This window comes from Cricetulus griseus, chromosome 3, assembly GCF_003668045.3.
Source record: "Cricetulus griseus strain 17A/GY chromosome 3, alternate assembly CriGri-PICRH-1.0, whole genome shotgun sequence".
NCBI classification, from domain to species: Eukaryota; Metazoa; Chordata; class Mammalia; order Rodentia; family Cricetidae; genus Cricetulus; species Cricetulus griseus.
This window is the reverse complement of record NC_048596.1, coordinates 98,029,785-98,050,666: the sequence shown is the minus strand read 5'-3', so window position 1 is coordinate 98,050,666 and position 20,882 is coordinate 98,029,785. Positions and strand designations below refer to the sequence as shown.

The 20,882-nt window shown below is 52.2% G+C and overlaps 1 protein-coding gene across 5 annotated transcripts in view; it reads left to right on the top strand.

The window, feature by feature from the left end:
• Positions 1-2,222: 2,222 nt before the first annotated feature.
• The window catches only part of Pde2a (phosphodiesterase 2A), a 62,169-nt gene continuing 43,509 nt past the window's right edge, over positions 2,223-20,882 (top strand). For 3 of the 5 annotated variants that reach the window (XM_035442338.1, XM_035442339.1, XM_027407828.2), the window contains exons 1-2: positions 2,223-2,383; positions 3,054-3,123. In XM_035442338.1, the coding sequence (XP_035298229.1) occupies positions 2,238-2,383; positions 3,054-3,123 (216 nt within the window). In that variant the 5' untranslated portion in view covers positions 2,223-2,237. Of the gene's footprint in view, positions 2,384-3,053; positions 3,124-13,271; positions 13,334-20,882 lie in introns of all 5 variants that reach the window. The other 2 variants (XM_035442340.1, XM_027407831.2) reach the window with 1 other exon arrangement.

Below are 20,882 nucleotides of genomic sequence, written 5' to 3'. Positions count from 1 at the left end.
CTAATAGACGCACTCTAGGCCAAATGAGAGACACCATCTCAAAGGAGGTGGACAGCATTTTTTGTGGATGACCCTTGAGTCTGTTCTCCAGCTTCTGCATGCAAGCACTCACCCACGCACATTTGTGTACCCACATACATGTGCACATGCATACACAATACATGCACACACATTGGGTCTCTTTATGCTAAAGAGACACAGAGACAGTGATAATATGCACTCGCCAGGTGTTGAAGCCTCCTAGGCCTAGATATGAAACTCAGATCTTAAGGGCTAGTTCTGACTCTTGCCTTCATGGGACAGGGATCAGCCAGAATCCAATCCTGGGCTTTCAGATCAGCACGTACATTAGAATCGAAAGGGGGAGCCAAGCAGAGTGGATCCTGGACTATAGAAATAGGGAGACTTGGGATCTAGATGGATTCCAGGGGAACCAGACTTAACCTTTGAGTGCCATCACTCCATGAGAGTTTGGCAAGGCCCCTTCCCTTTGCAATTTGGCAGAGCCTGGGTTGCCCCAACCGTGAGGGGTCTGGTCAAGGAGTTTGAGGACTTAAGGTGAAGATGACCTTATGCTAAATGCTAAATGCTACCAAATGCTAAAGAGGCTCATTTGCTTGTTTATTGACTCTAGGCTTTTTAGCATTTCAGAAGGGGCAATGGAGCCCCAGATAGTTACACTGTCCACAGTCATGTGGCAGGCTTATGACCCAATGAGTACTCACTTAGTCCCCCTGAAGAATGCTTGAATCAGAACAACCAGTACACAAAGAATTGAGGGAGACAGAATGTACATCTGGGGCTCTAGTCACCAAAGTAGGAGAGACTCGAGTAGGACTTAAGAGTAACTTCTCAGGAGAAAGTGCTGTGCCAGGCTGGGGTTGGCTCTTGACTGCAGGGCTGAGCTGAAGTGCCCCGAAGAATCAGTAGCTCTGGCCAATAACTGTGCAGACACCTCCTGGGCACCTGTGTCCCACCCTGGCTATCCAAAGCCTAGGGACCAAGCCAGTGACATGTGACAGTTTGTGTACTGGGCCTGAGGAACAGTCACCATATTGGCCATCCCTTTTTATACAGGGGGAAACTGAGGCCAGACAAGAGAAGGGAGACCTTTGGGGGAGGAGTCAGAACCTTTACACACCTTAGCCTATGTCATGTTCTATGTAGACTTAATGTGGAGGACAAACTGTCCTATTTTGAAGATGCAATAAAACACATTGGCTTGGCCTAGATCATGCCCTCAGCTCTCCCAAGATGCAACTCCCAGGAAGGGCTTTGTAGATCACTGAGGTGACATCCAGAGAAGGGCTCCTAGAACAGATAGCCTCCGAGTGGCTCCTGAATGGTGAGCAGGGTATAGGGTGGCACAGGACAGACCAGGAGGGGAGAACCAGGCAGTTGTTATCCGAATAAAACTGGCCGTACAAAAACAAGAGATGGGAGGTGTCAGAGCTGATTGACAAGTCAGTATTGGAAGGTCTGTAATGCCAACAGAGATCTAGGCTTTATGTGCTAGTAGGGAGCCATAAGGATTTTGAACACAGGAATAAGCACGCTTGGAGCCATGCCTCAGCAAGAAGGAGGGAAAAAATCTGTGTATGGACACTCACCCCTGGAGCTACTGGGACAGCCAGGACACTTCCAAGCCTGTGCCAGGTGCCGGGACCGTGTCCAGCACTGGGCTCAGTGACTCAATACTGAGGAAATTGCTCCCCAGGGGGAAAGGGCCCAGATGAATAAATCAGTGAGGTGGGGAGCCTGGGGGCTCAATGAGTCACCTCCCAAGGGCAGGGGGAAAGGGAAGTAGAGAAAGAGGGGTAGTGGTGCAGGAAGGAGGATCAGGGAAGGTCACAATGAGAACATTCAGGAGTCTGTGTCTGTCTGCCTCACCATCATTCCAAGTTTGGGTTTTCTGGCAATCCTGTGGGACAACTGAGGCCCAGCAAGATGCGAAAGGGATCTGGCTAAAGTCATGACGGCAACATGAAGGAAGACGCAAATTCACCCTTCAACCTAGATACATCCTATGCCCTAGCACCTCTTATGGCAAGCAGAGGCTAGAAAGCAGGTTGGTTCAGGCAAGGAGTTTGCACCAGGTAGCATGCCACTAATGTACCCTCATCCCTCTTGCCTACTGCAACTGGGGTCTGGATGCACCGCCGCCATAGGACACCAGGGGGCGCAGGAGAGTCACGGCTGCCGCAAGCACCTGAGCACAGAGGCCGCTCTGCGGAGAAATGCGCTCCCAGCTTGCGGGGTCCCACCGCGGAACTGCGGACTACGTGGCCCTGGGTCTTGCAACCTCTTCAGTCTTCCGGAACGCCGATGCAGACCTACCTGGTGGCCTTAGGGACCCAGTGCCCTCACCCCACACTTGGGAATGGTGCGACTGTGTGTGTCAGGGAGCACGTGTCTCCTTCAGGGATCTGCTACAGCTTCAGGGCTCGTCCCATTTTGGAGCGACCTCTAAATTTCTCCTCCCTTTCCCTCTACCTTCTGCACTGGAAGGAGAGAAGGGACCTCAGGGCTCCTGGACTGCGGCCGCGGCCCCTCTCCCTGCACTGCGCTGGACTCGGCCTTGGGGCTCTGGCCCCACTGAAGTCCAAGTGATGGGGAGAGAATGTGGTGCGACAGTGCGCGGGACTCTGGGAGGGGCTCTGCCGAATAGGATGAGTGGCGATGGGACAAGAGGAGGGCAGCGAAGGCTGAGAGGCGACCGAGGAGAGGGGACCCCCATAGCCGATCCGCTGGAGGAGTCTTGGGAGGGTGCAGGCTTGGCAGGGGGCGAGCCCGCCGGGGTCTGGTGGGGTCCTATCTTCGGAAGACGTTGAGGTGCTGTCCCTGGTGGCAGGGACGTAGGCGGGGCCTGCAGGCCTGGGGCGGGGCGGGGCGGGGGCGGGGCGGGACCAGGGCGGACCCTCGCGCGGACCGGCGAAGCTGTTGCGGACGCGCTGACCGAGCGCAGCGGGCCGTTGCTGGCGGGGCGGGCGGGCGGCTGCGAGCATGGTCCTGGTGTTGCACCACATCCTCATCGCTGTTGTCCAATTCCTCAGGCGGGGCCAGCAGGTCTTCCTCAAGCCGGACGAGCCGCCGCCGCCGCAGCCATGCGCCGACAGCCTGCAGGTAGGGGGGCCCCCCCATTCTGGGTTAACAGGGAGAACCGGGTGTCCGGGGAGAGCCAGCCAGGGCCCGATCTTTGAAGAGCTTATAGTCGTCTACCCTATGGTCCACCCTCTCCAGAACCTTCCTGCAAAAGGGGGACCTTCTCTTAGTTCTGAACCAATCTTGTACTGAATAGGACTGCAGCCATACCCAGAGGGGGGTCCTTGATTCTCCAGCTCACAGCCCAAACGCCACTCTAGATCCTGACTCTTTTTTGCATCGGGAACTCCTCCACCCCAAGCCTTGAACTCTCAGTCCATGGTGGGACCCCCAGCCCACACGGACAGCTCTGTACAAACCTGGAGCTCCCTCCTCAGGTTAACGGGACCCCCACTTCCCAAACCTCTGGCCCTCTAAATGTCAGATTCCAGGCACACCCATATCCCCTAGTCCCCTAGCAACAAGGAGCGCTACCTCAAAAGAAGGACCTCACCCCAAAACCTCTAGCTTCTTCTATTCTATAGCCTCACTCCCCCATTCTTCTCATCATCTAGACTCTAGTCCCCATCTTCAACCCAACTCAAGGGTCCAAGCCCCTTTTCTACCCCAGCTTCTCTCTCCTCTGCCAGACTGCTCCCTCCCAGTTCCTATCTCTCTCTTACACAGACCTCCAGTCTCCTCCTGTTGCCTCCTGACCTCTTGTTTCTCTCGAGGTGTGGTGGTCCCACATTATTCTTCCAGTTCTCTCAAATTCTTTAGCTCATTGTCCTGCCCCTCTGCTGTTTTCTTGATCAGTGTGTTGCTCCAGATTGCCCACCTCTCTTGATCTGTTCAGTCCTTCCATTTCTATAGGTTTCTGTTTGTTCCAGGGCATTTCTGTGACCATGCCTTCCCTATAGATTTGCCTCTACTTTGGGTTGAGGAGGGGACAGGATCAGAGGACAGGGCTGGAGTGTCTAGGACCTCCACCAGTACCTGGGTTCTCAGGCATGGCATGGGATGGATTCAGGTACAAGGGTTTAAACACGGCGAATGTTGCCCCCAAGGGTTCCCAGGATACGAGGTGAGTAGGGATCATGAGGTGGGACACGGGCACTTGAATTTATAACCCCCTTATTTCTGCTGTCCTGGTGGTGACTGTGGCAGTTGGGTTTGGAATGGAGAAAGAAGTAGACTGCAAGCTGATGCTCCTGACCTGTGGTGAGGTCAAGATGGGTGAGCCTGGGGCGTATGTGCTTGTGTGTGTTGCGGAATGTGTATAGTGTGTGTTGGGTGTGCCTTTTGTGTAATCACGTGTGTTGTGCTATGTATGATTACATCATTTGAGTGAGATTCTTTGTAGGGGGATTATGGTCTGGAAATTATGAGCCTATGGTGTTAACATGCTGTGTGTGGCAAAATTGTGGGTGTGGAGTTGTAGAACAGTGACTCTTATGTGTCTGTCATGACAGTGTGATGTTGTAGGGACAGCTTGCATGTTGAAGACTGGATATGTGACTATGGATGTTATTTGACTGCGGTATGCAGCCAGGAAGAGTTCTAGTATGGTCCTGTCGGTTTTGAATGGATGTCCTGTGAGAGAAGAGTGGAGGAGGTTTGTGTCTGGGTGTGCTTGCAGCCTCCTTGGTGGTTTAGGGTCATGATGGTACATCTTGGGTTTGCTTGGGGATTATATTTGGACCTGTGTGTTGGTGTTTGAGTGCCACGTGTCTATGGTGACTGTTCATGCAAGTCTGGGCAAGAAAGGGTGCAGCCAAGACTAAGGGATTTGGTTAACCAAGAAGCTGGTTGATCAGGTTGGAGGGTGGGCAGGAGTGGGCAGTTTGCAGGCTGAGGAACTTTGTGTGTCTACAAATGTGTGATATTTTGGTATGACATTAAGCATGCATATTATGCAGAGTATGTCTGCCTGTGCCTCATGCCTCTGAGTGGCGTGTGTGTGTGTGTGTGTAATTTAATTGGATGCATGCATCTGTGGCTAGGGAGTTGAATGTGAGGTGTGTGAGGTGCATGGGGGGAGATAGAATCTGAGTGTGGTGTGAAGTGTGGGTGTGTGTGAGCTGTGTGACTTTTCAGTGTGAGGTGTGGGTTCGAAGATCTTTTCTCCCTGTGAACTGTTGAGGAGAACATGATGAGGAGAGTGTGAAGCGTGGACTGGGAGTTAAGATGAATTGAGGATGCCTTGGGGGCGGGGCTGAGGTCTGTCTGGGTAATGAAGTGTGTGCCTAAGGTGTGTGGTGTGAAGAAAGAGGTATATTATGTTTGTCCATGTGTGGAATACAGCAGGTGCCCCATAAATGTTTGTGCAGTGACGTATGTGTGCAAGGAGGGCTTGGCTGCCTTCCTGTTCTTGCTTTCCTCCTAATCAGGTCCCTAGAGATGCCCTCGCCTGCCCTCCCAACCCAGGCTGCCCCTACCCTTTGCCCTTCACCCTCCTCATTTTGACCAAAGCCTTTGTCTTGAGTTTCCTGCTGAGCAGGCGCTGGACAGGCGGGCGGCGGGTGATGTTGTGGTCAGGGAACCTTTGTTCTTTTCCTCTTAGCTTGTCCCGTGTTTGGGGCCAGGCTTGGAAGGGGTGGGGAGAGGATACACGTGTCAGCAAGTCTACTGTGTTTACTACAGCCTGGGCAGAAGGGAGGGTCTAGCACTGGCCAAGAGCTTGGATGTCTCTGGAGGTACCTCTCTATGCCAGAACAATCCGGACTGGACTTGCAGTTGACCAAGCCTACCAATTGTATACTATTAGAACTGGGATGATCCAGTATTCTTTCTGAGTCATTGAGCAGCCAAAACCCTCCTTTTCCATGCTCCTTCCTCTTTCCTCTCCCCTTCTCTGTGTTACCACAGGGAAAAAAGACCTCAGTCTATGTTTGCCTTTATTGACCCCACAAATAATGGGGAAGTCAACACTGTTCTTGTAGAGGCCATTACCAGAAAGGTTGACCTGATTAAACTTTTGGGGATCCCGTAGTCTGATGGCAGAGGTCCCAGATACTAGAGACTCACATCATACTCTGCACAGAAGGCTCTGGACAAGCCCTTCTGGGCATTCTTGACAGGCATTAAAGAACACTCAGAACTCCTAAGGCTGGAGGCACAGAAACACCCCACTTAGCCAGAAAGGGGCTAGGGTTTACACTTTAGCATTACCCTCTAGATTCTAGAAGATTCTTCAAATGAGTATGCTTAAGCTGGGCCTTGGAAGCAATGCGAGAAAGTGAGGGAACTGAGGTGAGAAAAGATTCTGCTTTTGGCCAACTGCAAGGGCAGCACTGCCTGGCTTTGGGTTGCCAGTCCTGGTCCCCGGCTTCTTGCAACATTTTTCTATCCATTTTCTTTGGCTGAGTCACTGTCATAATTGTCATTGTCACCACTATCATCATTATTTAGCTAGTTCCTTCTAACTTCTGGGGTCCTTCGAGGATGGGTTGCCTAACAGGTTAACTCATACAGTTGTCTACAAGCATTGATGGTGGCCCTACTCTGTGCCACACAGGTACAGTTAGGATCATGGTGTGGAATTCTGACATTCTGTATGCAGCAGCCCCCTCCTCCTGCCTGGATCAGCTGGTTCCTCCCTCAGCAGTTCCCAGCCTAAATTGCACTTGTTTCTATGAAGCCTTCTATGTCCACCTCACCAGGATATGGCTTCCTGTGTCCCTGGCTTTGTCTGTCTCCTACGTGCCATCGGATGTCCATGACTGCCCTGGAGGGTTGGCAGCCCATGCTGTCAGCTAGAGAAACAGATCCTGAGCAGGGAGGGGACTTAAAGCAGCACCCTCCTCAGAACCTCCTCCCTCTAACATTCCCAGAAAAGAGAGAGGAGATGGCTGGGCCAGGACTCACAGCACGTGGCAAGGCTCATACCACTGTCCAGCTCTCCTGGCCACCAGGCTGGGCTCTGGCCCCAGCATCATGCTGTTCCTTGGCTGGCCTCTGAGCTGCCTGTGGCGGGTAAATGATTATTAATGACCCCCCCTGGCAAAGAGACAGGAAATGCTTCCCAGCCACAGCTGGGGCACTCTTGCCTGCCAGCTTACCAGCCATGCTTGCCCTGGCCATGGTGTGAGCATCATGCTATGTCCATACTTCCCTGCTGTCCTCACTCCCCCCACCCCTGTCCTTTCCTGATGTTGAACTCCCTGGAGTACAGAACAAGCAGAGACAAGGCTTTCTTTTCCATGCTCTTGTCCCTTCCTCCCAACCTCTCATTTCTACTGCCTTCCTTTTCTCAAACAAGAAAGAAGTAGCCCTTCTTCCAGGAAGCCTTCCCTGAATGCTCAGCCAGTTCTTTTGGTACCTGCTCCCACGAGCCTGAGAAACCCTTGGTCTCCAGCATGGTAAACTTGTTCCTTACTCTCATGGCTGTTCTGGTGGCTTTGGGGCTGGGCTGAATGCTTTCTGTAGCTTGTCCTCATCTCCTGGAAGTGTTTAGGCCAGCCTCCTGGGTTTCTCACACCTCCTGCTCTGCCTGTACTAACCATACTCTACGTACTTCTAGGCCTTCATAGGTGGATGCTAGGCCAGTATGAAGGGTGGGTGAGATGAGCAAGAAATGGCCATCGGGTTCTCCATACCTTCCCTGAGCCTGGGCAACACTACATCACCTAACCTGTGGCAGGTAGCTCAGACTCAGGTGCCAGGGCTGAGGAGGGAGGGGACCCAGACAGAGACTGATGTATGTGATTAAGGCAGAGCCAACTGGGGCCCTCGTTCAGCCCAGAGTTAGAGAAAGGGCAAGCCAGGAGCCTTCAGAGAGAAACAAATCTGAGAGATGAGCATGGAGAACATTCTGAGCAGAAAGGAGGACGGTAACTGTGATGGCTTGTTGGTGGCAGACAGAGGGAAGAAGGATGACCCTCTCAAGCCCCATGTTTCTACTTATGGAGCTGGATCTTAGACTGCCAAGGTGGACAAGTTGAATGGATGGAAGGCGGGGAAGGGACATCAAGAGACAGGAGATGTGGCTGGTGAGGCTGGCAAGGACCAACATTTTCAGGACTTACAGACCATGTTGGGGACTCTGGGTGTTTTCCAGGGAGCCAGCATGAGGCAGAGGAGATGGGAGGAGGGATGCGATGTCAGACCTGTGTGCACATGCAGCTCCCTGGAGTGGAGACTGAGGTTTAGGCTGCTGCGGACCAGGCTTGGGATGATAAGGCCTGGGCAGGGAAAGGGTGGAAGGAAAAGGACCAGCAACAAAGATGGAAAAGGAGGAGACAGAGCTTCTGGGGTGAGTGGGTAAAATTGGTCTCACCTCTGAGAGCTCAGGAGAAGAGTCTCTCTCTCTCTCTCTCTCTCTCTCTCTCTCTCTCTCTCTCTCTCTCTCTCTCTCTCTCTGTGTGTGTGTGTGTGTGTGTGTGTGTGTGTGTGTGTGTGGTGAGAACCTGGGCCTCCAAGGAGGGAAAAAAATCTCAGGAGCACCTCCCCAGGAGGTCACCCGCCACAAGGCTAAAGGGTGACAGGGCTGCTGAGTCCCCACCTGTGTGTATGTGGGCAACTGGTGTTCTGCCCTGGTCAGGGTGTTCAGAACTGGAAAAATTAAAACAAGCTGCAAAAATGAATAGAATTAAAATCCGAAATTTTATGAGTAAAAGCGCGAATTTATGAAAATGAGAAATGTAAATTGCAAACTGCTGCTTCCCTGGACTTCAGTTCAGGCTCCCCTGAACTGTCTCAGCCCTGGTCACCCCCCAGGGCCTCTGCCTTCCTGTTTTGAGGAGCCTGCCCTTCCTTTCCAGCTGGTGCCTGGGGTGAAGGAAGACATTTTGCTTTTCCTGTTCCTTGCCCTGAGGGAATTAGCCCTGTGCACCCCCATTCATGTTTGGGACACACAGGGTAGGCAGCGGAAGGGGTGGGGTCAGCCTGGGGGTATGGATAGAAAAAGAAAGAGATGAAGCTGAAAAGAGAAGAGTGAGGCAAGGAGCAGCTGGCCCAGGGCAGACATGGGAACTTCAGAATTTGAAAGTTATCGGTTGTCAGAAACACTGGCCTATACAGGTCACTTCTTGCAGTCCTGAGGTCGGGCAATCCCGTGTTCCTTGCTTTCTGGTACTCTTGCACCATTTTCTGAGCTGTATTCTCTTGCTTGTAAAACGAGGAAGTTGGTGGCCCATAGCTCGAGGGCTGTGTGAGCACACCAGCTCAGGAGGTGGGGGGTGATGTGAAAATCTGGGATTGTCAGCTTGGGATTCTCACTAGGATGATGCTAGCCTTCCATGCTCAGCCCAGGGCTGGGTGTGTGTGTGGCTGTGTGATTCCGACATTCTGTGACTTTAAGATGCTAAGACTCTGGGAGCCCAAGATGCGGACATTCTGTGCATGCAGGATTCTAGAATTTGATGATTTGATGATTCAATGATGCTAAATGGGGCTGCTGGGAAGAGCTGCAGCCACCTGCCTTGTTAATGTCAATGTTCAGTTATTAAAAACATAACAAGATGCAATGGAGACAGATAGCTTAGGATGGGATGGTAGCCCTACCCTCAAGTGAAGGAGGGGAGGAGGAGGCCCTTGACAGCAGAGGAGAAGGGGACCCCCTTAGCCTGGTCACATGGGATCTCTCCTGCCACAAAAGACTTGCTGCACGCTCATATGAGGGGCCCTGCTTCTTTCTAAGCTTGTATGGCATGGGAGCCATTCCCATCACCCACTGCCTCCATCTCCCAGCCATCTCAGACTAGGACCAGAGAGCATCCTTCTCCCCATCCCAGCTCTCAAAGTGTCTTCATAGAGCTGTAGATGGAAGAGGAAGGAGGGGCCTTCTCACCTCCTTTTCCAGCAGCTGCCTGAGGGGAAACAGGACATGAGTCCTTCCTGGACACGGGTGTAGGGATGCAGGAACCTTTGCCAGTGAGGGCCGGGGACCCAGAGACTAACTAGAGGATTTTTTTCTGCACCCCCTGCAGACTTGGCTCTTACCCTGAGGGTCAGGGGGTCTAGAAGAGCTGATGGAGCCTGGCCTGAGTCTCAGGCACACCGTGTAGTTTGGCACAAGGCCATCCCAGTTGTCTAGTATCTCCTGCTTCTTGGATCCCACTTGGGCCTCACTCAGTACCCAGGCAAAAGTTGGAAAGGAATCCTGGCTTAAGAAGAAGAGCTTGCTTTCTAGATTCCAACCTTGGTGGCCCTAGAGAAGCCTGTCATGGCTGCATATCCAGAATTCCCTAGGTGCCATTGCCCAGCAGGTCTGAAATAGAGCTTCCTCGTTCCCTGGGTGCACAGCCCCCAGCCTTTCCCTTCTTCTGGGATCCCTGCGGAGCAGGAGTGGAGTCAGGACCCAAGTTCAAGGGCAGAGTCCTTGTCTGACATGCTCCAGCTTTCTTCTCCCACAGGCTAGAAAGCAAGTGGGGTGGAGACAGCTGTTCCTGTCACCCATAAAGCTCCATTGCTACTACCTCCTGCCTTGGTCTTGGGTAGGGTGCTCTGCAGGGTACCATCCCCAGCTGACCCCCCAGACTCTCAGAGAGTCTTCCTGTGGTTCCTTAGCAGGGCTTTCCTCTCTCAGCTCTCCTACCCTTCTGTCCCCTCATTTGCTCTCATGGCCATGTGCCCCATGCTCTCTCCCAACCCCATAGGTCTCCATTTCTGGTTGTGTGTGTAACTCCCTCAAAAGATGCCCTAGGTAAAGTCCTAGAAGAGCACATCTTACCCTTTTCTTCTGATGAGGACACCCTCAGAAAGGGGAAGGTCTTGCTTAGAGTCACACAGTGGGCTGTGGCAAGCTCTGTGCTATGCCCCTTCTCCTCTGGGTCATGGGCACACTCTGCCCTTGGCCTCAGGAATCCAAGCCTTGAGAACTGACCACAATAGACCCAGCACAGGGTTTGCATGTACCTCCTGAAGCACAGATTGCTTCTCTTAGCCCACCCCACCTCCCCAAACTGCCATCCCTCTTCTTTGTTCAGACTCATGCCTTCTCCACTGTCTCTGATTTCTAGATAGAATTCCCTTTGGCAAACCCTGACCTTGTGACTCAGTAGATATGTGCAAGGATATCACAAACACAAACAAATCCCATCCCAGGTGAAAATTTGACCAGACAGATAGGCGGTCACTCTGTTTGCTTTGAGTCCCCAGGCATCTCAAGTGAAGCCCTTTAGGGTCCTACATGTGGGCTCCACCTCTTTAGCTAGGACTTTAGTCTCTATTCCTCTCCAAGCCCCCTCCATTGTGAGATCCCTCTCTCCTGTCTCCAGGAGCAATTCAGCTTCCTGTGACTGAGTGGGAAGATCCACAGAGGTAGCAGAGGAAAAGTTGGACAATGAAGAGGAACCAACAGATGAGACTTTGCATCTTCTCAAAGCAGGCTCCACCTCCTACCACGACCTCCCTACCTGGTGTCTGCGCATAGCATTGTCCTGTTGCCATTTAGTACTTGCACATAGATCAGAGAACCAGGAGCCTTGATACCCCTGTGGTAGTTTTCTGATCAAATCCTAAGAGGCCAGGTTCTTAGGGTACTGGCAGCGCATTGGCAGGTAAATCCATATTCCAAGAACATGGGGGTCGGGGACTGTGTGACCTGGGTGTGTTGGGCAAGTAAGGAAGTGATCAGCATTACAACTAGTGAGGGCTTGTGAATGCCCAGCTGAGAGTCTCTCCCCTATCTATTCCCCATAATTGGGGTTCAGTAGAGGGGATCAGAAGGGAGGGAGAGGTATGGTGCCTGAACAGGAGCAGGCCTCTCTAGGAGTCTCCAGGGGTGGTAGAGGCTCACCACCAGCAGCTGTATTTCCCTGGGAGAAGAAGGCATTCAGACTGTGGGGAAGAGGAGGCAAACGTTTTATGCACAAAAGGGATAGCCCCTAGGGTCAGACACTTATCTCAGCCTCCGTCATTTCCTCTGCAGGACAAGGCAGGGTTAGCAGGGTCATCACACAGAGGGAAGGGAAGGGCCAGAGCCAACACATGCCAGGCCCTACAGCAGCCAACACGGATGATCTCGTCAAACCCTGGGTTATAATCAGTCCCCTGTAGAGGTCTAGCTGCTCAGCCATTGTCATCTGGGGAGAGGACCACTCCTAGACCATCACTCCACATACAGACACTTGGAGTGACACTCAGGGCTAGCTGTGTATGTAGCAAAGCAGGAAACCCCACAGGACACAGGGGACATGTGAGACAACCAGACACCTGACACAGTCACTCCACAAGCATCCACATGCCAGGTGCAACTATTGCCACCTCCCCCATACCCTTGAGGGCCAGAGACTCCTATAGCCACAGGCAGGTGTCCAGTGCTTGGGTGGGAAGAGGGGGATGCCAAGCAGGGAACTCAGCTCTTCCCCATGCCAGACTATGTCTCCCCCATCCTGCTGAGTGCCTGAGGCTGTTTATTTCCTTCGGGGATGGGTGTCTTGTCCCCCTCCCCCTCTCCCCACCCTGTCCCCACCACACGCTTCCGAAGCTGCCAAATCAAATCAGTCCCTGCACCCGCGCCAGGCTGGCATGGAGGCCAGCAGCTGACGGGAACGAAGCCAGGCTCAGAATATCCCACCGCCTGTCCGATGCTGGGACATACTTGGGGGTGGGGGTGGGGAGGGGCAGGAGCCTGCAGCTGGCCCAGGACAGTGCTTGTCAGAGGAGCTGGGCTTCTCAAAGTTGTCTGGGTGGTGGACCTCTGAGAACAAGCGATTGGGTCCCTGGTGTGTCTGTCAGGCCTGCCGCAGCATCTTGTTAGCAGGACTCTGGGAGCCCGTGGAGGTGGTGCTAACAGATATGGGTGGAGGTCCAGTTGAGGCCCAGAGGATTCAGTGCCAGACTGGGGGTAGCTGCTTGCACACAAGACAATCTCTTGGGATTTTTTGGCATCTCTGGACTTGGAACATCCACTCTGGAGAATTACTGACTACTTCAGGTGGATGTTCTGATCCCTTTTTACAGATAGGGAAACTGAGGTTCAGGAAGGTTTCCTGGAGAGACTTGAGGATAAGTAGAGCCATGTTCATTTCTATGCTTTGGGAGCACTAGGCCGAAAGGCCAAATGTTCTCAGAGTTGAGAAAAAAGCAGAGACGGAGGTGTCCAGGGAGCAAGCAGGGCAAAAGCAGGCAAGGCTACCTGGAGGAGAAAGCTACCCTTGGGCTTGCTGGGTGCCGATGGGAGGGAGGCTGGGGAGAAGGGGAGAAGACCTGGTAGGCCTCAGCCCTTGGTCTTCTTGTCTCTGCAGCCAGCCAGGAACCCCTTGCACAGGAGCCAGAACCCTCAGGGAGTAGAGATGACCGACTGGAGGTGAGAGCTCAGTGGAGGGAAGAGTGGGTGGTCTTTGAGGGTGGGGTGCAGGATTCGGAGTCTGGAGCTGCATCCCAGGCCCACCTTCCAGCCTGAGGGCACATACCCCAAGACTCATCATCTCTGCCCAGCCTGGAGGGCTCCCTGTTCTCAATTCACCTGAAAGCCATTTCAGACTCCATGTCCTTTGGACTCCCTGCCCGTTGCTGAGTTCCTCTCCCAGCTCCATTCCTGCAATGGTCATCTCCTGACATCCATTGGCCGCTTGCTTCCAATTGTTCCTGTCTTCCCTGTGATTTCCAGAAGGATCTTCCTAACATCCAAATTTGGACTTGTCATTCTACTCACAAATTCTCCATGTTCCCACCCTCTTGACCCTCTGAAGCTCCAGCCTACCACAATATCCCTCAGCCATTCTTGCTTCACCAAGCACCTGCTACTGACAGAACACATCCTAAGCACTTCCGGGCTCTGCAGTAACCTCCCTCTTCCAGGATGGCCTCCTCCCACTCCATCAACTCCACCCCAGCCGGCTCATGCTTCCTCCTCTGAGCTCTCCACCTGGCAGTTGGGTGCTAGGGCAGTCTGTTGTCTTTTATCCATTGTGTGTGCCATAGGACCCTATTTTCTTCATCCTGTGACTCTGTATCTATGTTGGGCTTGTCCCTTGAACTATAAGTTACCTAAGCCTGGGGGGCTGTGTTTCTCTCATTCCTACATCTACCGATGGGATGGCAGCCAGCCCAGCTCTGACCATGCCTTTGGGGTGCCTTGGATTAACCTTCCGTGTTCAATGAATAGCGAAATCGGGGTGGGCTGTGGGTATTGAAGATTGACCCAGGTGTGTGTTTGTACGCATGCACGTGTGTGTGTGTGTGTGTGTGTGTGTGTGTGCAGGTGCTTGCATGTGTACTTGTTCATGCATCTGCCAGTGTGCCCAAGTGAGAGGAAGTTGTTGCCTGTGTCAGCCCCCCTTGGCGCCAAGCACTTTGGGTGCATGCCCTCATTCAACTCTTAGCATAACCTAGGACTGCTGTGTTTGGGGGAAGCCAAGACTCAGAGCAGGTGCTGAGGGTGGATCATGGTGGAGCTGGGGCTAGATGCCTCCCTGTGTATTTATTAAGATGTGAAAGAGATGCCTACCAGGGTAAGGGCTCAACATGGCTTTCCTACTGCAGAATGAAGCTAGGGCTGAGAATGTCCTTTGCAGTGGGTCCTGGTGCTAGGAGCTGGCCAAAGGAAGAGAGAGGATTAGAGTCATTATTAATTTATTTATTGCCATGGCATTCCCATGGGTGGGAGCTTCCCCCAGAGCTGGGACAGATGGTGTTCCTGGGAGCCGGCAGTATCTCAGCAGCCTCGGCCACCCGCCAGGAAAGACTGCATTTGTCACCCACCCAGGAAGCCACAAGGGGAGGGATTTGGAGAAGCTGAGACCCTCTAGGGTTGTGGGGGCTGAAGGAGCTTGGCTCTAGGTTCCGCATCTCTGTGCGCAAACTCTGTGCCTCAGCCATTGTCCCTACCGTCTGCACATTCAGATAGGGTCCCTTCCCCATTCCACTAGCCTCATTCTTTCCACGAGGCCTCCCGGGACCAAGCCCTTTCTTCTCATCACTGTAGTCTCTCTCTTTCCTGTGTTTGGGTCCTGCTGTCTTCTCACTCTGATTAAGGATTCTAACCTGGGACTGTCCTAGCTCTGTTCTTCCCACAACCCTTCACCCACCTCAAAGGACAGCCATCATCAGCTTTGCCTTTTGGGAGGACTTGCTCTGGGTCTGGGTCTGTCACTTCCCACTGTGTGACTATGGGCCTGTCATGTAGCCATCCTGAACCCATCTCCCTCACTTGCAAGCAGAGGTAAGATCTCTTGATAGATGTAGTTCAGGTTGGTAGAGTGTTTGCTTAGCGTGAACAAGGCCTCTATCCTCAGCTCTGTGTGAAGCAGGCATGGTGCTGTAGGCCTTTAATCTCAGGATTCATGAGTTGGAAACTGGAGGATCTGCAGTTCAAGGTCACCCCCAGATTCATATCCAGTTCAACGTCAGCTTGGGATACATAATACTTTGTCTTAAAAAAAAATAAAACAAGCAAGCAATAACAAAAAGCCCAAACAAACAAAAAGGTCGCCAATTGTTACTGGGACAGAAATACTGTTATTGACATCAGTATCCAGAGAAGCTGGGAGAAGCTGCAGGGCACTGTGAGAACCTGGCCCAGGCCTGTGACGCAGCAGATCGTGGGATGAGCTTTCTTGCTCCATGTTTGTTAGAGTCAGGACTAAACTGTCTGCCCTCCACCACACACACAAGATGGTGTGTGCGGTAGGGCTGGGATGAGGATTATAGAAGTTTTGTGGGCATGGGACATTCTTCTGGCACTGGCTTGGAGGCAGCAATGGGAGCCATGGTGTCAGCGCCCCTCCCCACCCAACAGGGCTGATTCAGCATACTCTTTAGGCATAGCTCCCTGACCCTTGGCCAGCTGGTGGCAGGGGGCCCTTCAGGCTAATCCTGGAATCCAGGCCCTGGCATCGTCGCTCTCAATGGGGACAGTTCAAGTTGGTGTACTGAAAACACCAAGTTGATGTCTCTGATCTGGGACCAGGGACCAGGTTGTGTCCTGGGAGCTCCAGCTGGGATGAAGGCTGGAACAGGTGCTCAGGTAGCTGCAGGCATGGGACAAAGGCACAGGTGCCTATTCCAAGCTCTCCATTGCAAGGTCCATCCGTTACACCCCCATGGCTGCTTTTGGAGAAAATAAAGACCACACCCCTTGGCATGGCACTGAGAACCCATGCCCCTGGGTTCTTTCTTTACACCCACAGTCAGTGCTTCAGCAAAGCTGGTGGTGGCTTTGCTTGACCCTCAGCCCACACCAGCTCTTCCAGCCCCCCATGTACTTGCTCATACTGACCCCTCCAGGTTAAATATCACATCCTTGGTGGAGTTTCCCACTTCAGGTGGAGTCAATCTTCTCCCTTCCCTGGGCACTCACAGCTTTCAGTCTCCCCGAGAATAGCTCTGGGCAGTGTGTTACACCACACAGTTACTGGGCTGTGTATCTTCTCTCAAGGCACTGAAAACATCTGACACTCAATCGCTCTTGGGTTCATTCTGGCCTGGCATACAGTAGGTGCTTAATAAGGGCTTCTAGAATGAATGAGATTTCTGCACACAGGGCCAGAGCAGTTCTAAGAAAGGCTCAGTTGGTGGATTAGGGAAGTCATAGTGACTTCTAGGAGGTGGAACTGTGAGAATGGAGAGAGTCAAGGCCAGAGATTGGCTTGCAGGTCAGAGTCTGTGTTATCAGCTCCTGAGAGAACCAACGAAGGGAGACAGGGACCTGGAAGCCCAGGGAGAAGAGTCTAAAATGCAGTCCCGAAAAGGGAACCTTCAGGAGGTAGGAAGATGTGGTTTGAGAGCTAGGGGCAAGATGGAGAGCAAGATTTCTGCTGTGGAGGAAAAAGGCTTGAGTGAGCATAGGTGGGCGATGGGGATAGCTCCACCCGTCAGTGGGGCACAGGTCCTGGGCAAAGAACACTGGGATGAGGTTGGAAGGGCCACATTAGGGGTCATTTTCCAGGCCTCGTTGAACATTCTTTATCAAGTACTTCTGTTGCCAGCTGTTATGCTTCCTCCTGAATTCTCACATCAAGCAAGTGGCCTTGGTGCTGCCCTGTGGCCCCTGAGGGAGCTGCTGCCAACAAGTTGGCTGTAGCATCTGGCATCCACGGGGGCCCTGAGGCCCTGCCATCTGTCTGTGCCCACCTGTCAGGCTACACAGGCCTGGGGCATGTAGAGCCTTGGGACTAGAGAAGAAGTTTCAGCTGTCACCCTGGCCTGTCTCTCTGTCTGCCCATCCATCTGTCCATACTCCGACTGATGAGGGAACAGTGGAAATGGCATCACAGGTCAGAAAAACATAGTCAGAAGGGAGAGGTGTCAGAAAAGATAGAAGCTGGAATGAGGCCAGGCTTTGGGCAAGCTCGTGGACTCAGGGAGAGATCCAGGCTCCTTGAGAACCCAGAGTCAGCTCAGAAAAACAGCAGGAACTAGCTGAGAGATGCACAGCAGGTCCACAGTGGTGTTGAGGCAGATGCTCAGGGCCCAGGCATGAGCGTGAGAGATGACCCCCCTCCCCATCCTGCTTGGCCCTTGGCTGTAAACACTCAGAGAACAAGTTCCGTTTCCTGGGAAATATTTATCTCAGGCCGTGTGAGGAGCGTGTGCGTTGGCCTGCTTGTGTCCTTCCTGCAGGTTGGCCTGGGCAAGAGGTGAGGGGCCTTGGCAGCCATGAGGGACAATCTGTAGGGCCACAGGAAAAGCCAGGAAGTAGGGGGTGTACCCTGAGTTCCCTGATTGGAGCCTGAGTCAGAACCATGCTGGCCTGGCAGGGAGGAACCTGTGTTTTCTAAATTCCACAGAGTGACCTCTGCTCTCCCATCCTGTCTTCATCCTTGTCAGTCCTGACTCCGCCAGGTTCCCGTCTCTAAGACATTTTGCTCCTGTCTGGTTTTTCAATTCTAAGCCTTTTCTTTCTCTTCCTTCATATTTCCAGCTCTCAGTGGCTTCCTTAGGGGTGACTTCCGCTGGGACAGCTTTTCTAACTCTGACCTTCTGACCCTTTGTCATCTACCCTCCTTCTCCTTCCAGACTGAGGCCTGCCGGTCTTGTCCAATGTCAGTCAGACAATGTCATAGACTGCCAGGAGTCTCACTAGGAAGCAGAGGGCTGGGCCCTTAATCAATGGGCAAGGCCAAGTGAGTATCTCCTGTGCCTCTCTCATGGGACTATCCCAAGCCCAGGCACTTGAAAAATTTGAGTATATTGAGGAGAGACCATGAAAAGCCCATGAGCTCATACAGAATCAGCAGGGAGGCAGAGGAGCCCAGAGTTCTTGCTGACAGGCTTCAGGCTGAATGTCACAGACAGGGCCAGGCCTGACTGGACCCTGACAACAGGAAACCCCTGAAGGAACAAGCATCAGCTGAGGCCTCTGTGCACAACAACAGGAAACAGTGTTGACATGAGGCAGCAGCTCTGTGACTGTGCCCAGCAAAGAGGTGGGCGTGGGTGTCACTGCAGGTGGCAGTAAGACACTGACTGTGGGACAGTGGGTGCTCTGTACGTTGTGTAACATTCGTTCTGTGACATGTAATACTATGTGTGTGATAGTGATCATGGGATGCTGTGTGGAGAGTGAATGAGTCACTGAATATGTGACCTGGTTGTGTGACACTCTGAAAGACTAAGTGTATGAGGCAGTAGGTACATTGTGTGTGACTCTGAGGTTAACGATGGGTACATAGCAGGTGTGACGTCATGAGAACCAGTTACATAAACATGGGGAGATGACATGGTGTGGTCACAGGTGTGTTCCCGAGCTTGTGGCTGGAGTGTCTTGACACTGAACTGCGGGCCCCCAAGGAAATGATCCAGCAAAGCTGAATGTGTGAACAAGGATGTGACACGAAGTGACATCGAGTGTGCGGAAAATGGTTATGAGGCATGCAGCCATCAGCCTGACATTTGTACATGGGATGTGCAATGGTCACAACAAAGTGAAATGCGAACACACAGTGTTGAGTGTCACAGTGTTGTAGCAAGACAGCGATGACTTGAGGCAGGGGAGTCACGGTAAACGTTTGGGAAGATGGCTCTGAGGGCTGGGTGTAGCATGGAGAGTTGAGTGGCACAGCAGGGAGATAGGCAGACCTCCTGGAGGCTCCTGAGAAGTGAACAAGCCTTTGAGAGGGTTGGGAGGTTGAAATGATTGAACTTGATGACTTTGAAAGTGAGAGAGAAAGAAGAGACTGTGCCGTCTCGTGGGCAGGAGAGGCTAATAAGAACCACTCAAGTGGGCAGGGAAGACAGCTTAGCTGGGAAGGTGCCTGCCCAGTATGAGGATCTGCATGTGATCCTCCCACATTAAAAAAGAAAAAAAAGGCCTTGTACAATGGTCTGCACTTGTAATACTAGTCCTGGGGAGGCAGTGTCAGGAGAAACTGTGGGGCTTGCAGATCAGACAGACAGACAGACTGAGGCCCACGTTTAGTGAGAGACCCTGTTGAAAAAGCTCATGATGAAGACACCTGAGATTAACCTCTGGCTTCTATGCGTGCACGTGCTTCTATGCTCATGTGCGCGCGCACACACACACACACACACACACACACACACACACACCTCGGTCTCAGTGACAAGTGGGGCTAGAAGCCAGGGCAGCGTGGTGATCTAGAAGCAGACATGAACAATGACACATAGCTATGCAGAGAGGGATAGGGTTGCTAGAAAGAGGGCAGGGTCAGGGAAGATGAAGCTTTTTTTTTTTTTTTATTGTGGAACTATTTTATTTTATTGAGACAGAATCTCATTATGTAGCCCTGGATGGCCTGGAACTTACTATGCAGACCAGGCTGGCCTCAAACTTACATAGATTCCCCTGCCTCTGCCTCTTGTGTGCTGAGATTAAATGTATTCACTACCACGCCTGGTTCCAAATAAAAATACTTTAAGTACAATGCCACCAAGGAGAAGAATACAACAAACTGCCATATCACCCAGAATCAACAGTTGCCGAGATTTAGTCACCTGTAGTTCACATTGAGTCATATTAACTGTGTAATTCCTTTTCACTTTTGTTTTCAGTTTTCTTTGGTTAAGTTGAAAAAACTATTTAACTGTGGTAAAATATACATAGGAGAGTTTTCTGTTCTTAAATATGTCCACATCCTTTCTGAACTACTCTTCATTCTCCCAAACAAAATCTACCTAAGAAAAAGCCCCTGACAGCACAAACCCCTGTCCCCCCACCCCACTGTCCCCCACCCCACTGTCCCCTACCCCACTGTCCCCCACCACTGTCCCTACTCCACTGTCCCCACCCCACTGCCCACCCCACTGTCCCCCACCCCACTGTCCCCTCCCACTGTTCCCCTCCACTGTCCCACCCCATGTCCTACTGCCCCCCCCAACCTCCCTCCCCCTTCCTTGTCTCTAGGGACCTCATGTGAGTGGAATCATGCATGCAGTATTTGTCTTTTGAGAACTGGGTTTTAATGTCACTAAACGTATTATCCTAGAGGTTCATCTGTGTTGTAGCATGTGACAGGACTTTCCTCCTTTTTCAGCCAAGAGATTTTCCAGTGTGCATACTTTTGCTTATCTGCTTGTCCATTCACGGTCACGCGTGTCACCTCCACTGTTACCTGTGGTGGATATTGTGCCTACAAACACACATGTATGAAGATCCCTTCTGCTGTCAATGATCTTGCGTACATATTGATAATTATGCTTGCTGGACCATATGGTAATAATCTACATTGATTTTCATGTTTTTCTTGCTTGTGTGCACTTGCTTGTGCGTGTGTGTGCACCATGGCATGGATGTGGAGGTAGAAGACAGCTTGCAGGAGTCAGTTCTGTCCTCCACCATGTGGATGTCAGGAATCAAACTCAGGACTGGTGGCAAGCACTTTTAGCACCAAGTTATCGTGCAGGCCTGTTTGTTTTGAGACAGTGTTTTGCTGTGTACCCCATGATGGGCTTGA